Source organism: Lagopus leucura, unplaced genomic scaffold, assembly GCF_019238085.1.
Source record: "Lagopus leucura isolate 7727_CA_CO unplaced genomic scaffold, USGS_WTPT01 Super-Scaffold_100004, whole genome shotgun sequence".
Lineage (NCBI taxonomy): Eukaryota > Metazoa > Chordata > Aves > Galliformes > Phasianidae > Lagopus > Lagopus leucura.
The window spans coordinates 37866521-37882183 of NW_024962264.1; the positions used below are offsets into that span (position 1 = coordinate 37866521).

At 41.5% G+C, this 15663-nt stretch overlaps 1 protein-coding gene across 12 annotated transcripts in view; it reads left to right on the plus strand.

Moving 5' to 3' along the window:
• Window positions 1-4463: 4463 nt before the first annotated feature.
• PDLIM5 (PDZ and LIM domain 5) overlaps window positions 4464-15663 on the plus strand; it is a 115723-nt gene continuing 104523 nt past the window's right edge. For 9 of the 12 annotated variants that reach the window (XM_042870911.1, XM_042870921.1, XM_042870916.1 and 6 more), the window contains exons 1-2: window positions 4464-4562; window positions 6826-6961. In XM_042870911.1, the coding sequence (XP_042726845.1) occupies window positions 6866-6961 (96 nt within the window). In that variant the 5' untranslated portion in view covers window positions 4464-4562; window positions 6826-6865. Of the gene's footprint in view, window positions 4563-5982; window positions 6090-6115; window positions 6204-6825; window positions 6962-15663 lie in introns of those variants that run through there. The other 3 variants (XM_042870913.1, XM_042870914.1, XM_042870915.1) reach the window with 3 other exon arrangements.

The following is a 15663-nucleotide window of genomic DNA, read 5'->3' on the forward strand; positions in this document are numbered from 1 at the left end:
TTTTTTTTTTCCTCAGAGAAACATAAGTTTAAGGGCTGTTGCAAAGGCCTAGAGAGGCTTCTCTAAGTGCTGTTTCTTTGTATGGATTTACCTAAGTTGTTATAAAATCCAGGTCTGTTTAGTCAGTGAAATAGACAAACTGTTTTGTTTTTTTTTTTTTCTTTTGTTTCCAAATGTTTGTAAGTGCATTGCTATGCCTGTCGATGCTGTTTCACCAGTTTACACTACCCAGATTTTTGTATCAGCATGCAAAAACCCCACAGAGTGTTGGGTGCAGTGAATTGACTTACTGAAAGTGACACAGGAACACAATGGCCAAGCCCCAGAGGGCATCACCTGAGTGCCTCTGGTTGAACTGCAAATGGCTCTTGGGAAAAGGCTGCATGCAGCTGTGTGACTGAGTTAGAGGTGCTGGTGGGAAGAATGCAGGAGTGGTGTCATGGTGGAGCTACGTTGGGCTGCTCCTCGTCTGCCAGGCAAAGTGCTCATCATGCTCTGGCTTGTACCCGTCCCCTCCCTTGCAATACCTTACAATAAGAGATTATAGGCTTAGCTGCACCTCTTCTCCCGTGGCATTAATTAATATAAACAACTGCAGGGATCACTCTGAAGATTTGAATGTTTACATGCCAAGCCCTACATAATTGGTAATGGCGGTATATGTCAAACACAGCTTTAACGCTTCACTCAGCAAGCCCTTCCTGCACAGCTGATGGATGGCAATTAGACCACGCCAAGTCAGAGATTCCTGTGCAAACACTTTCCTGTTGTTGAGGAAAAATAGATTTAAAGAGTAAATAGGGTGAATGATTGAAGCAGCTACTCCTGCAACAAGCTGGGCTCTGTTAAGAATGGGAAATATGAACTACGAGGTTTTTCCATTCATCAGTATGGTTTAAGTGATATGTCAGCTCAGGGTAGGGTAATACAGTAGTCAGGAGCTGTGCAGGAATTTGGAAAAACTGGTTTCAATTCTTGGTCTGACATCTGATTCCTAGCACGTATAAATGTTTATTACCTCTGGTCACCAGCTGCAAATGGCAGCTAATGCTTCGCAGCAGAGCTGAGCATGAAGCTGTCCAGGCTGCAGAGTGCTGGGAAGCTTCATATAGGTTTCAGCCCCTAAAACAATCCATGTTAAACATGATAAGGCGGTAACCTAAACTTCCTCAAAAGGCCGCTCTTGTTCCCTGAAGTGAAAATATTGGGTTGGTGTTACATTGATTCAGGCTGGTGTGGAAGAAATGTTGAACCTGCAGCGCGGGCTGTGGCCTGCACGTAGGTGGTCCTTCCTTATCTTGGACAGAGGGAATGAAGAAGATTGAAGTAGCTCAAAGTTTCAGTATGAATAATCAAGATTCAACTGTGTCTGCTCAGTTACTGCAAAGAAGTCCAGTAGTAACAAGCACTTATTCCCTTTGTTTACATGGTTTATATAAATTTAGGGGGACATAATAAAAAAGATTTCTTTTATTAGTAACAATTACATTAATAATAAAAAAAAAGGGCTATAAAAGAAAAAATCCAAGTGTTGATAAGCTAAAATAAAGAAAAAATCAGGATACAAAAAGACCAGAAATCCACTTATTAAACCACTTATGCCCTATGATGTTAATGTTTCAATCTAATGAAAGCTTAAACCTTAAAAGCTGGGCTGCCCCACAACACCGAGTGAACCAGCTATACAAATTGAAGTTGTAATACAGGAATATGCACCACTGGAAAAACAAGCTGACAAAGGTGAGAGGGTATAGCACACCTGGAGGAAGAGCAGGGCTCTGAGAAATACAAATGGAAAAGGTGAGAAATAAGAGGAGAGCTAAGGTAAACTTTTTTAAAAAATTATTTTATTTTTTTTCCAACAAAGCTGACTCGAAGTGAATTGCATCAGCACAGCTGTATAGCACTGGTTCCCACCTGTGGAAGGCTTCAAGCTAACTGGAGATATAGTGCTTGACAGAATGTGTGAGATAGGATATAATTCAGTGCTGGATATCTTTCCAAATGAGGAATGGGAAAAAAAAAAAAAAGAAAAAAAAAAAAAAAAGAAAAAAAGAAAGAAGAAATGTATAAGTGCTTCTGTGATACAAGTTGAAAGTAGTTTAGGATTCAGCATGACTCAGGCATAAAAGCTTGCCCTGTCCTAAAGCTGCTGGCTTTAGGAAGCTCCTTAGCTCCTCAAAAGAAAAGTAAAAGCGTAAGTAGTAATGTAAGCATTTCCAGTCTGTGTCTCAGGACACAGAAAGAGAATATTAGATTAACTGCTGTTTAACTGAGTATTTTTTCACCATGTACTGTTAATCTGTTCATAATTTACGACTTTGTTTTTTGCTTTTGTGAGTGTCTTTTCATATTTCAGGTCTGCAGGTGATATTCTCCATCAAGTTCTGTATTGCTGACACCTGAGGCATTTCATTAGCATTTAAATGAACCTTAAGCGCCTAAGTAATTTTGTGATAGGGCTGCATTTGTGTGGCTAGCTGTCTGTTGCATTTAATTAAATTCTGGACTTCTTCCTTCCTTGTTCAGAGGACAAAATGCAAGTTCTGTCTGAAATCCAGCAATAGGAGGAAGAACAGGCAGGCCATAGTTTTGCCTGCTGCCAAGGTTTGTCCTCTACTCACTATCTCTCTTTTCACTATTCAGCCCTAATGAAAAGCTTTCTCAAGAAGGAGAATGTTTGAAAAGTGACCAGGGATGGTGAACTCTCAAACTGTCTCTGGGGCTTATTTGTCACAAAGCAGGGGATGACAGGCTGACAGCTGCGAGCAGCGTAGGCTTTGGCATGGCCTGGCTGTGCACAGTGGCTCTGGGGATGCCTACTGCTCTGTCTCCTTCAGTCCTGGGGGATTAGTCCTGAGATTAATTGTTCAGCTGGCTGAGCAAACAATTCCACTGTAAAGAAAAACTAGTGGCTTCTGGAGAAGTGGAAAGGGTTGTTTTTCTTGAATGTACCTAGTTGATATCCCAGGCTCATTGAGTGATGGCAGGCTACAGCTCAGCAAGATGGCACAGGGCCACAGTGGCTTTGGGAGTGTCACATGGGCTCTGCTGGGCTGTAGGGTCCTGGGGCTCTTTATCCTCTGATAAATGTGACATTGTGAGAATGACCTAAGGCCCTTGTGACACCATGAAGAATCCCTTGCATGGGGAATTTTTACCTCTGTGAATTAAAACCATGTGAGAGTCTATTGTGTAATGGAGATTTTTCAGTTTTGCCTGATTAGAGACACTTAATAAGAAAAGAGCAGGGTGAGGAAGACAGATTTCCAGAAGAGTGGTTCTGCTAAATTGGTGGGGTCTTAGATGTTTTTACTGCTGAGACATCATATGAGATTCACTTTGCTCAGTCAGCACAGCCAAAAAAATGGACAGCTCAGGGGGATGGCATTAAACAGCTCCATTAAAGCTCACACAACTGGGACTGGGAAGACAAGGGACAGTGTTACTCTGCTCCCAAGCAGGGACAGAAGGACTAGGCAGGATGATGATAAAGGAGTGTGTTGTATTTGCAGTGGATTCAGCAAAGGACTTAAAGCTTTCTTTTTCTTTTTCTTTTTTTTCAAATCCATGCTTGAAGACCAAATTGAAATTATCACGATAGCAGCTGCATGCACTGCTAATGAGGTGTGTCTCTTTCACAACCACTTTTACTTGAGATCACTTCTAGTGAACGTGAAGTATAGAAGGGAACCCTAGACCTCTCCCAGCTGTGACACAGCTAAACCTCTGAGGCAGTGCCACTGCTCTCCACACTGCTTCTTTCAGCTACCAGGCCCCAGCGGTGCCACAGGTCAGCAGAGCATGGTAGCATGCTACCCAGCCAGCAGTCCTGCCTCTGGACCCACTACTGCACAAGCCTCCCTTACTGTCTAAGTGCTGTTTATTCACAGTCAACTTATACACATCTGTTCTTGTGCACTGTTTTGTAGCTTTAACACCTCTTCTGCTCTTCACCACTTTGATGTGACTGTGGTGGCAAGCATATCCTCATCCGTCCTCATGGTGTCCTTGGTAAATAAAGTGAAGCTTTGCTCTTCTTATAGAAGTTACCTGTAGGATTGCTGTGGCAGTCTACAGGGGCTGCACTGTAAGGTTGGGCTGCCCCTTTGCATCAGTTTATACAGCAACTCCTTTCTTCAGGCTGAGGATAGAGTATATATGTGTATACACTCAGTTTCCCCGCCCTCATCACTATCCTTTGGATTTTACAGGTGCATCTTTAGTTGGATAAAGTTTTTAGTTTGATCTTTTGATTGAGTCTTTTAGTTGGATAAAGCATTTCCCTGTTAAAAAGTTGTGAATTGGGACTAAAAAAAAAATAACAATCAAATTCAGATCCTCTCGAGAGCGGTGCGTTAGAGCATTTCCAGCCGCCGGACCGCAGGCACCGCGCTCCGCCCCTGCCCCGTCCCCACCGCGCGGTGCCGGGCTGGGCCGTGCCGTGCCGGGGGAGGAGCGGCGGGAGACGGAAGTGAAAACAAGAGCGAGGGACGGAGCCGCTGCCTGGCAGACGCGCCGCGGGTGTCTTCGTCGCTCTGCGCCCCGCAGCGCCGGGCTGGGTGAGTGAGTGGGGAGTGAGTGGGGTTAGGCGGAGAGGGACTGGGGAAGCCAGAAGGTTGGGGTGAGGCTCGAACTTCGTGCTGCTTCTTGTAACTTGCAAGTTGATTTTGTTGTAATTTAACTCCGTGTCAGGGTGCCGTTAAGCTGCCCGGGGAGCTCACTGCAAGGTGCGGGACTCAGGTCGCTGCCTTAGGGCTGGAGCTTCGCTCCGGGTCGTTACGGCGAGGCTGGTGGTTCGGTGCTGTCACTGTCCCGAGGACTGCCTCCTTCTCGTGTTCCCGCTGTTCCGCGTCCCCACGCGTGGTAATGGGCTTTTCTGCCAGGGTTTTGAAATTCCCCCTTCCAGGAGCTGATCCAGCGAGCGTTTGGTGAAAACCAACAGAAGTTGCGCAGTTCCTCCGTGGTTGCTCAATGCCCCCTGCACGAAGTGGGGTTCTGAGGCTTAGATGCTGCTCTCGTGCTTTGAGAAGTGCAGTGAGTTTCCGAGCGATCGCCTCCTTCCTGCTCCGTCTGGGAGGCTGGAGGTGCAGAGTCACGGGGGTGAGAAAGGAGAGAGGAGCGGTGCTGGGAGCCACGCGAGGCATTTCACCAGGCAGCTTTTTTCTCCCCGTTTGTAGCTGCTTCAAACGGCGTGGAGGGAACCATCCTTTTCGAAAGAGATTTAATCTTTTCCTGAAGCTGTTGCTACAAATAGTTGTTACTACTTTTTTTTTTTTTTTTTTTAACCTGATTACGAGACCTTTGGATCCTTCTTATGGGTAAAGCCTTCTGCTGGTGCCCGTGAACGACGCGTGTACTGCTCACTGTACATAGTGTGCTTTCTTGATATCCCCAGTGTATGGTGACCTGTTACTGTGGTGTCTTTCATTCACAGGGAATGAAAATAATTCTCCCTTTCCTGAGGGAGGAAATCTGTAACTAACTAAAATCCCCTTTCAGAAGAAATTAGCAAAGTTGTACTTCTTGCTTCAGTGGTGAGCAAGCCCACTGAGAGCTCAAACTTTCTTTTCTTCTCACCCTCTCCAGCAGCAGAAAGACCTGGGGGTGGGGAGGGGGGAGGAGGGGGAGGAGGAGGAGACGAAGAGCGGTGGCATTTACCATGCCGAGGATTTTGGGGTATGTTGAGCCAATGTTGGGGCTAGAGCTGCCAAGGTAGCTCTGAATCCTGGTTTCCACACCTCGGGCGGTCCATTGGACTTGGGTACATTTGCAGACTCTTCCGCCTCAAAACCTAAAATCCTTCTGCAGTGCACGGTGAGGTCAGGCTGGGTTTGGGGCGTGCAGCCCACTCGCTGCAGTGTGCCCGTGGTGCCACCTTAAATGTCAGCACAGGAGCTGGAATCTGGCCGTACCGCGGTGTAGGCTTACAGCCCGCTCTGCTGTGTTCTTTGCCTTACTTCAACCATACCAAAATAGTCGGGATCCACTACCTAAGATGTCATTGTAATGTTACTTATCTGAGGTGAAACTGAAGCCCTTATCTCTGGCGCTGGGCAGCAATTAAGTGCGGAGGTTGCCTTTTAAAGGTAATTTGTTGCTCGCATTGATGTGGAAGGGAGGGAGACGCTAGAGTTTTGCTCTGAGTTTTGCTCTGAGTTTTTTTTTTTTTCTTTCCTCTCACTGTTACGATGTGGCTGTTGGTATTTTAATTTAATTTGCAGTTTTCGTTTGAGGCTTGGTGTTAAGATCTGTCATGTCTGTAGCATTGTTTTGTCAATGCGAAGTTATGCTGTAGAACTAAAAGTCACAGGGTTTTTATTTTCTTCTGGTTAACTTCAAAGTTGTGACATTTTGATGTTGTACTGAAAGTGTCAAACCATAATGTGTTGGGAAACAAGTTCTGAGCTGATGACATGGCAGCATGTGATATTCATTTTGTCAGAGACAAATGTGCCAATGATGGTAACTTCTTCCACACTTGGATTTAAAGGATGCTATCAATTCATGCTTGTCTCAGCACTGAGGTTTATTTTTTTTTTCCCCCACAGCATTCTATCAGATATTTGACAAATACTTTTTACTGTGTGCTTTTCTTGAGATACAAGAATTTCAACACCAGAAACCTTGAAAGTAGGAAGAGCATGTTACCAGCTCCCTGTGTTTCTTCCTAATCAATTCAGCACAGCAAAACATGGGAATGAAAGTACAAGTAATGGCAGACTTTGTGTAGATTTTTGGCTGTCCTTATACTATGGAGGAGCAGTAGGGAGTGCTTTTTGTTTTTTATCTTCCTTAATTTAAAAGTGTAATCCTCTTCTGCAGGCATCAAGTCCTTAGCTTGGATCCTTGAATACTGAACACCATGAGCAACTACAGCGTGTCTTTGGTTGGCCCAGCTCCTTGGGGTTTCAGGCTTCAAGGTGGCAAGGATTTCAACATGCCCCTGTCCATCTCTCGGGTGAGTGTGTTCTCCCCTCTGCTTGTGTTTGGGTATCCATCGTGCTGCAGTCAGCCTGCAGCCTTCTTCAGACTACAAAGCCTTGAGCTGTGTGTGCTGGGCTCAACTTGCACTGTGGTGTGGGGGTCTGGGAAAATACATCTTTGTTGTCTCAAGGTTCCAAGGAAATTTTACATCTTCATTTAAAGTCTAATCTATGTTCTTATCTATGCAACAAAACAGGCAGAAAGCACCCTTGAATTCCCCTCCCTGCTCACCCTCAGAAAGTTGTGACATGAGGAAGGAGGCTGGCAGGAAATGGGCAATTTTCTGCCTGTGCAGTTTACTTGGGAGGCAGCGGGGGAGAATCACTCATGTTCCCATTGTTTATTCAGCAGTTCTTAACAGTTGGAGGATCTTTTGGTGTCTGTTCTTTCAAATCCCACTATTTGCAATAAGCTGCACTTAAGAAACGGGAGTTATAAACGGTAATTCATGGGTATGTGCCTGGGTGGAAATACTGCTTTCTCAAGAGTTTTTTTTTATGCAACAAGTGCTTTTAACTGATGTTCACAGGAGTGTTTTATAGAGTATGTGCTCTTAACTGATACTGAAAGGATTTGAGGAACTAAGTCAAAACAAATGTGATCTTTGTATCCAGGCATTATCTACCAGTTCCCAGCTTTTGAAATGGCTTTTTTTTTTTTTTTTTTTTTTTTTTTTTTTCCAGTGATGAATTTTCTTTCTATGTGAGCTGAGTTTCAAAGCCTTCCTCAGATGACTAAAACACTTAATTTACATCGCACGGGGACTAGATTTTATTATTTAAAATAATAAACCTATTGAATTTATGTGAGTACTGGAAATCTCTGGGTGAAGAGTTATGGCTCTGGACTCCAGCACCTTTAAACTGTGCTTTGCACGGTGGAAGCATTCATATATAAATGACTTCTTCTTTGCCAGCAGCCTGCCTCCCCCTCCTGCGTATTTATGCAGTTTAGTGACAAAGATTAATTATTTTTTACACCTGTTGGGACTGCAGAATTCCTGGGAGAGGGAGCAGGTTTCTATTTGGGTTTATGCATCATGGCAATATTTTTAGCTAATCTCAACTAGCGATTTGCAGCCTGCCAGTTCATTTAGACTTGGCTAATCTTAGTCACCTGTGGATTATTATTATTATTTTTTTTTTTTTTTGTGGCTGGGGTAAAATGGAGAGCTGTGAAAATACCTGTGTACAGATAATATCTGAACTAAAAGGGGCTGAACTACAGTTTATTCCCAAATTCTCAGAATTTTCAAGCTGAGCTATTACTCGGTTTCTCGTTCAGCATCTGGTTACTCCTGCAGCAACACGATGCTTGAAGTGGGAATGTTCTTCCAATGTGATGGCTGAAGGACTACTGTAGCAAGGAAAGTTTTTAGAAGCGTGGACTGTTGCCACCATGGGGTGTTTGCAGGCGGTACTGATGAGCAGCTCTGGGCCGTAGGCAGGAAGACACAATGATCAGCCAATTTTAGTAACAGTAACACTTGTTTTTTTGTAAGGGGCTCTGCCATCCTGGAGAGCCGCAGTGCAACCTGGCTGGTAAGCATATTTTCCATCTGAAAAGTTCTATAGAGGAAACAAATGGATTTAAATTAGTCTAGATGAGTATTTTATCACGTGAATTAAATGTGCTGTTTGTATGGAGTAGCAGGAAGGAATCAGCCTAAACAGCTGCGTTTAAAAGCCTGAATTATGGGATTCCCTAATGACAAGTGTCAGTGCTCATGTCAGCAGATCATAATGAAAAATGGGTTCTGAGGTGGTTTTAAGGTTCTAAACATACACGGAGAGGGGAAGAACAATACCCCATTCACATGTTGGACCTCAGCTCTGCTTTCTGACTGAGTCATTTCTTTTTATTTGGAGTTAAGGACATCCAGATTTTGCACTTCTCTAGTGTAACGACAACAACACTTTTCAATCAAAAAAGCATTTAGGCTGGTATGCCAGTCCAGCTTTGGTCTGGTAGCTGGAAGAATTCGATGCTGTGTTCCTGGTATGCTAGAACAGCCTGTACCATTCACCCCCACCCCTTCTTTTCCTGACAAAGTATAAATGCCTTCCTGCATCTGAAAACCACTAATTAAATTATTTTAGCATAACAGTAATGAGGCAGTAGAATTATGTTCTTTGGCAAGGAGGACTTTTTTTTTTTCCTTAAATTTTTGCTCTTGATGCTGAGGATGAATCCGGCTGTTTCACTGAGGGCTAATTTCCTGCTTTAGTTTAGTTTTGGCTCCTTGAATTTAAGTTCAAATAAAGTGCAGTTTATGAAGCATAGGGAGTACTTTGTTTTTGAATGCTGTTTATCCAGAAAGCTAATGTCTTATTACTGATAATGGGAACAACATTTCATAGGCTTCCTGGAGAAAGCTTTCAGTAATTTGTTTGGCTTGCAATGGTATGCCATTTCAGTGGGAGTGGTAGTTGCCTCTAGGTGGTAAAGCCAATCTGTTTTTTCGTTCTACTGTTTTTTTGTGTATGTTTGTTTCTTTTCCCCTAACACTAGTACACTGTAGATGTATTTGCCACATCATAACCAACAGTTTATCTATTATAGTGCTTCAAAATTGCTGCATATATAGCTGCAAACATCTCACAGTAAGTAGTGTACACCATCTTGGGCATATCCTTTGTAGGTACTGGCATGAATCAATGTGTGCAGTGCTTGGAGCTGCATGCATTTGTATATGACTGGACTTTAACTAGGTGGCTCCTTGCAAAGGAACTCTATCCAGTGCCATTACATGGGTCAGAAATAGGCACGTAGCAGGAGTTGGTGTGTTGGGAGTGGTTGTTCTAGGTTTGTGCTACAGGTGTGGAGCAGAGGTGTTGCTCTCACAAGAGAGTCCTCACTGGAGAGGAATTTGCTCTATGAGTTTAAAAAAAAAAAACAAAAAACAAAATTGATCTTTGCCCTTGAACCAGGAATGAAGGGCGGGCTGAGGTTGTAGATCTCTCTCTTCTACTAACAATAAACCATTCAAGTGGCTCAAGCTACCACATGCTGCTGTACTGTGAGGCTTCCAGGTATTTAATTCTGAAGTGGCATTTGTATAATTAGAGGCTGCAAGCTATGGCCAGTTAACTCATGCTGAAGAAAGTAGAAATTGCAGGAGATGACATGTGCAAACTAACGTTACTGAGATGCTGTCCTCACTTGTTCCTTGTGGTGTTTTACATTAATTGAAGGAGCAAGGAGAACATTTGTTTGAAACCAGTGCTGTAATGCAAAATAAAAAAGTGGAAACCTAGAGCAAGTAATAACTAATTACTTTGGGATGCGAATTTTATTTTTAGCTATTGTAGGAAATGTCTGACTTTCCCTATGAAAGCAAAAACTTAATACCTGTCCATCTTTCTAATACATACAGTTACGTGAAATTACTTTTGTCATCGTGCAACTTGATGCAAATGAATTGATCATCTTTGAATCAATGCAGGCCACTACACAGGCAGCTGCTTATTTGGCATCTCCTTCTCAAGCTTCAGTTAGCAGTTTCTTGCTAGGTGCTTGGGACATGAGGAAGTGTCTCCATTCTTTGGTATTCACCTACTGTAAGAATTGCATCTCAGACCATCATTATTTCTCAATTATTTCCATGTAAAGTTTGTTTCCCAGTTGCTAAATATCAGCTGGACCAAAAAAAGTTGGTCAAAATATTTGAAATGGTGTTATTTCACTTTCAGTTTGCCAATACTGAATGAATTGCTATGACTAACATCTATGCACATCTGAGATCCTGGATGAATCCTAGTGATGTTTCTGTTACATCCATTTGGATGTATTAATCTCTTTAGATTTTGCGTTAACATTATATCTGTATTACTTTGAGGGTGATTTATTTAGTCCTCAGTGCTCAATAAACATAACTAGAATAAATTTGGTAAACATAGCAGTTTTGGCAATTGTATTCCTACAGTTGCCTTCTGCAGAATGAAATGAGTAGCCCTTGGTACTGAAGGATTATTCATTAATGTGGTAATGAACTGACAGGTTTAGGTATTCATTCTAAATGCATTCCTGAAACATTTGTAACATACCAAAATAGGGACACAAGTCTTGCAGCGAAGTCTGTAAACAATTCTTATCTCAGTTTTATGACAGTAATTGCTGCCAGAAACAAGGAAATACTGAAGTGATACTATAGTAGTGTATGAGAGTTGCTCTGAAAGCAATGCCACCTACTTTATCACGTTGACCCACAACATCAGAAGTGGATGTTGATGGTATGGCTGTAGAAGCTGAACCTTTCCATCAATATTCCCTTACATTTTGTTGCTGTGTGAAAGATGGCAGCTGAGAAGCAGTCTGACAAAATGACTTCTGACTTGGAACTGCACTTGAAGCAAAGGTGTGGAACTGAGTTCCTACATGTAGGGAAAAAAATGGAACCCATTGGCTTTTTTTTTTTTTTTTCGTATCAGAAATCCCCTCAGAAATAGCCCTGTATTTTTGCATTTATTCACATATCAAGTACATTTTTCCTTGTTTTTGTGGCAAGGTTGTAGCTGATGAAAGACTCATGATAATGAATTTATCAGCATGCAGCACCCCCAGGGAACAGGTAGACAAGCAGCCCACCTTGGGATGAAGTGGAGAATGAGTATGCATGCAGCATATCAGTAGCTCAATCTGTGTCCCACGTGAGCATGCTGAAATTCTTCGTGCTGGTGTCAGATGATCATCACCAGAGCAATTGTCCTCCTCCACATTCTATTTTTCCATCCTTCCTACCCAGGTATCCATGTGGTTATCTATTAAGTTTATGGGGATTAAGCATATGTATGCTCTTTGCATAATATTTGTTTATACAGAAGCTTGGCCTTTGGTCTTCCTAATGTTAGGAAGCAAACTATTTGATTGTCATTAACATCTGTGAAAATTAATTTTAATGATAATTAAGTAAAACAGTGGTGTGAATAGGCTCCAGGTACGCCAGCTTAGATTGATTAGAATTTGGCTGAGCCCTTTGTTTGGTGTGATTATTATTGTTTTTTTAAGCCATATGTGTTGTTTTCAGTAAAATAAAGTTGTCGGGTTTTTTTTGTTTTTGTTTTTTGTTTTTTTGTTTTTTTTTTTTTGTATAAAATAAACTATTACAGTTGGGGGACTAGGGAAATGGTCTTTCCAGCAGGCATGTGTAACAGGAGAGAAACACTAGAACAACTGGTGGCCTGGCCAGTGATAATTGTGTTGGTAACTTTATGCTCTGTCCTGGAAGCTCCTGCAAGCTACTAACTAAGCCCTAACTGGCAGCTGCTGGCATTGCTGTGCTCCTGGGAGTTGCTCCTGACTGGTGATGGTTTCCACAAAACATGGCTTCAAATGTTTTCCATTACTGTAACTTGCATTGCTCTGGTTTTCTGGTAGACTTATTTTACAGTGTGTCATTTTGAAATGTAAAATTTCTTATACGTGTCCAATGAAACCATGAGCTGTTGAAAGTGTTGTGCATCTCTGGGAAGAGTCTCAAGCCAGGAAGTAGGGTAAGAGGTGTGTGTAGGAATAGGTAGTCAGTCTGTATCTTAAAATTCATGGAGAATATCTGATCGTTAAAGATACTTTTTGTGAACTGTAAGAGAAGTTCATGTGTAGGAGATAATGTCTGGTAATGAAATGGGACTTCTGTCATCTGTTATTTTTTTTTTAATCTCTATTTTTATTGGGGAAATTTTTAAAAAGGAAATACTGAAAGTTGATAGATCCAAAAGCATTTTGGATGTTGAACTTGATATTTTCAAGATGAGATTTGGGGAAACAAAAATCTGTTTAAATCTCCATCTTGTTTCAAGTCTCTTTGTCTTCTTTCTCTTTATTTTATGGTCTAAAATTTCTTAGCAACAATGAATGCTGGAATGTACCAATAACTTTGAAAATAGGAATAATAGCGTGACTTCCAGATCTTGAACTTTAAAGAAAACTGTCAGTATTGAGGTATTCAGCAATTATTATTTTAAGTGTAGCACCAGAGTAGGAAGTTACGAAACTGAAAACTTGGTAAGAACCAAAATTATCTACTTATGCAGTCTCCCTTTGAGATTCAAGATGGATGACTGTTAACCTCCGTGGTCTTTCTCCTTTTTATAGTCTATGTAAAAGTTGTATTTAATCTTCACTTGCCTTATTTTATTTTAAGTGAACTTCCAAGAAATTATCTTGTTCAATTTCTTCTCTCCTCAGAAATGAGCTTTGGATTGGCCTAAATTCGGGCTGTGGGTCTCAACAGGGATCTTTCCTGGCACAAGGTGGGGGTTTAGGGGGAATCTGCAGAGGTCACAGTAGTTACCTGCTCTTCCTTCTCCTGGGGCAAAAATTGTTTTGGTTTACAGGAGTTCATAGAATGGATAACATTCAGCAACCAATAAATTAAGAAGCATTACTTGATAGTATTTTATTTAATTCTGGTTAGATGTGGCTTACTAAGAATGACAAGCAAGCTATGAGTTTGCATCCTTTCTACACTGAATCCTGAAGGAATAGACGTGCAGTGTGTGGGTGGTTTTTCTTGTTTTTTTTTTTTTTTTTTTTTAATTTTGGGACTGAGTGGAATATGGACAATAATAATGTTCCTTGCTTCACAAGTGATGTATGTAGGTCACTCCTAAAGTCTCCTATTTATTTCCATAGAAGCTACAGCAGATACAAAGAGCACATAATAAAATAGGAGGCATTACTTTTAGAGCAGCCCTCATAAAATTAGCAAGTTTTCTGAAGGTCTTAGGAGCATGATGTAGTGCTTCAGGGTTTGCAGAGCTGCCTGCAAGCAGTGTCCTCCTTGAAAGAATTTCACTTGAAGATGGGAGGAGAGATCCCTTTGTATGGCTGTAATTTACCAGTTGCCTCCCTTTTCAGCACTATTCAATCTTCGTGTTGAAAGTTGGAAAAAAGTTTGTTTTCCCAAACCTTTTGTTTTCCTTCCCTTGCTGTGTAGTTTAAAGCAAGACAGAGCATCCCTGAAGGGAGAAGGGAAAGTAGAAGCGAGACTGTAGGGTAAGAGGCAGGAGAAACATGTCTATATCTCATCTGTCTTTGTCCTTATTTGGCAGACAACCTCCTCAGACTTAGTAGGAAGCAAACTTAATCTAAATAGTTCCTGTACTGATGTAATTCCCCCAAAAGTGAATTTAACTGTCATATCAGGGAAGAAAAGGAACCTACAAGTTTGTGGCTAAGGGATATCTGACTTCATGCGCCAACATATTATTTTTTTGTTTAAGGATGCTGGTAACTTTTTTTTTAACTTATAAGTGACTTATAAGTTGTAGTTACAGTATGAGCATTACAAGTGAAATGTTTTATGATGGAGAAACTGAAGTTTGTTTATAGCATCCACTTTTGAAAGACAGATGTAGTGGAAAAAATAAACTGTAATTAGAAGCTCAGAGTAGATGAAAAATTGGCAGGCTGTCTGGAGGCTAAAAAGTAAGGTCACTCATTAAATAGAAACTGGGGGGAAAATAATTAAAAAAAAAAAAAAAAAAAAAAAAAGTATTTTCTTTGTGAGTATCTGACCCTGGAGGCTTGACAACTTCTGTCGACTTCCCCACCATTTTGAGCTGCTATTTTTAGTGTGACTGTTTTTCTCATTATTCATTGGCTGATGGCTATCAGAAGGCATTGTGAGAAGAGACATGGTGGTGAAAGATTTGTTTGTTTGGTTTTGGTACGGAGCCAGCAGATAACATTGTTAATTTTTTGCATTTGTTTTGACATTTTAAGAATAGATTTCATATGTTATCAATGTAAGGGAAAGTGTGAGAGAAAACTGTCTATTCTGGGCCTGAAACAGTGAGAAATAAAAGTAGGTTAGTATTCCTGGCAGTGGTCAAGAAGGGATTGGAAATGGGATTGAGAATTATCTGAATATGAGAAATGGAAGTATAGGTGACTCTTCCAAGAATAGAGGCACTGGAAAGGGAAATAGCTCCTGGGGCTGGTGTGACCCAAGTTTGTGGATGACATAAGGCTTCAGGGAAGTAAAAGAAAGAAAATGTAACTAAAATATTTGTTTAGGGTGCCTTACTGTAAGGGATCCACAAGCTGAATTTATGGAGTGAGTTATCGTGTGTTCTTAGACAAGTTGGCATAGGTGAAAGATAAAGGTTGTGAACATTTGCAGCTCAGCAAAGGACTCTGTGTCAGTAGCTTCTGTTACCATCTGGCCTTAAATCTTTGTTGGTGTAGAAGACTTGATAATAATTCAGCTGTTCTCTTATGAGATGCTGAAGGTGGAGCAGCTAGGTAGAAGATTTGGTGTCACAAACTTCACTAGTCTGGTTTTAAAACTGAGAAGCTATGACTGTGGATATATAAATAGATGACTGTAAGATATACTGGTCTAGATTAGGATTGCAATCCTATTCTTGGTCAAGATAACCCAATAAATCAGTTTTGTAATTGCATTCACTTCAAGGTGCCCTTGCTGAAGTTATTTTCTTCAGTAGTGCGGTCATGCTGGCTTCATCCTTCTTCAGCTGGAGTGTGATAGTGTCTGTGTTTGTACTGAACAGTGGCCTTTCCTACAACCTACTTAAAGCTAGATGCATGTGGGAATGAAGCTCAGAAAAAGAGGGAGAAAGAACAAACACTGATGCTTTAGGTTTGGCTGAGGTATGAGGAGGTGTAGGCACCAGCCAGCTGCATGCTGCACAGACCTTATGGTTTCTAGCT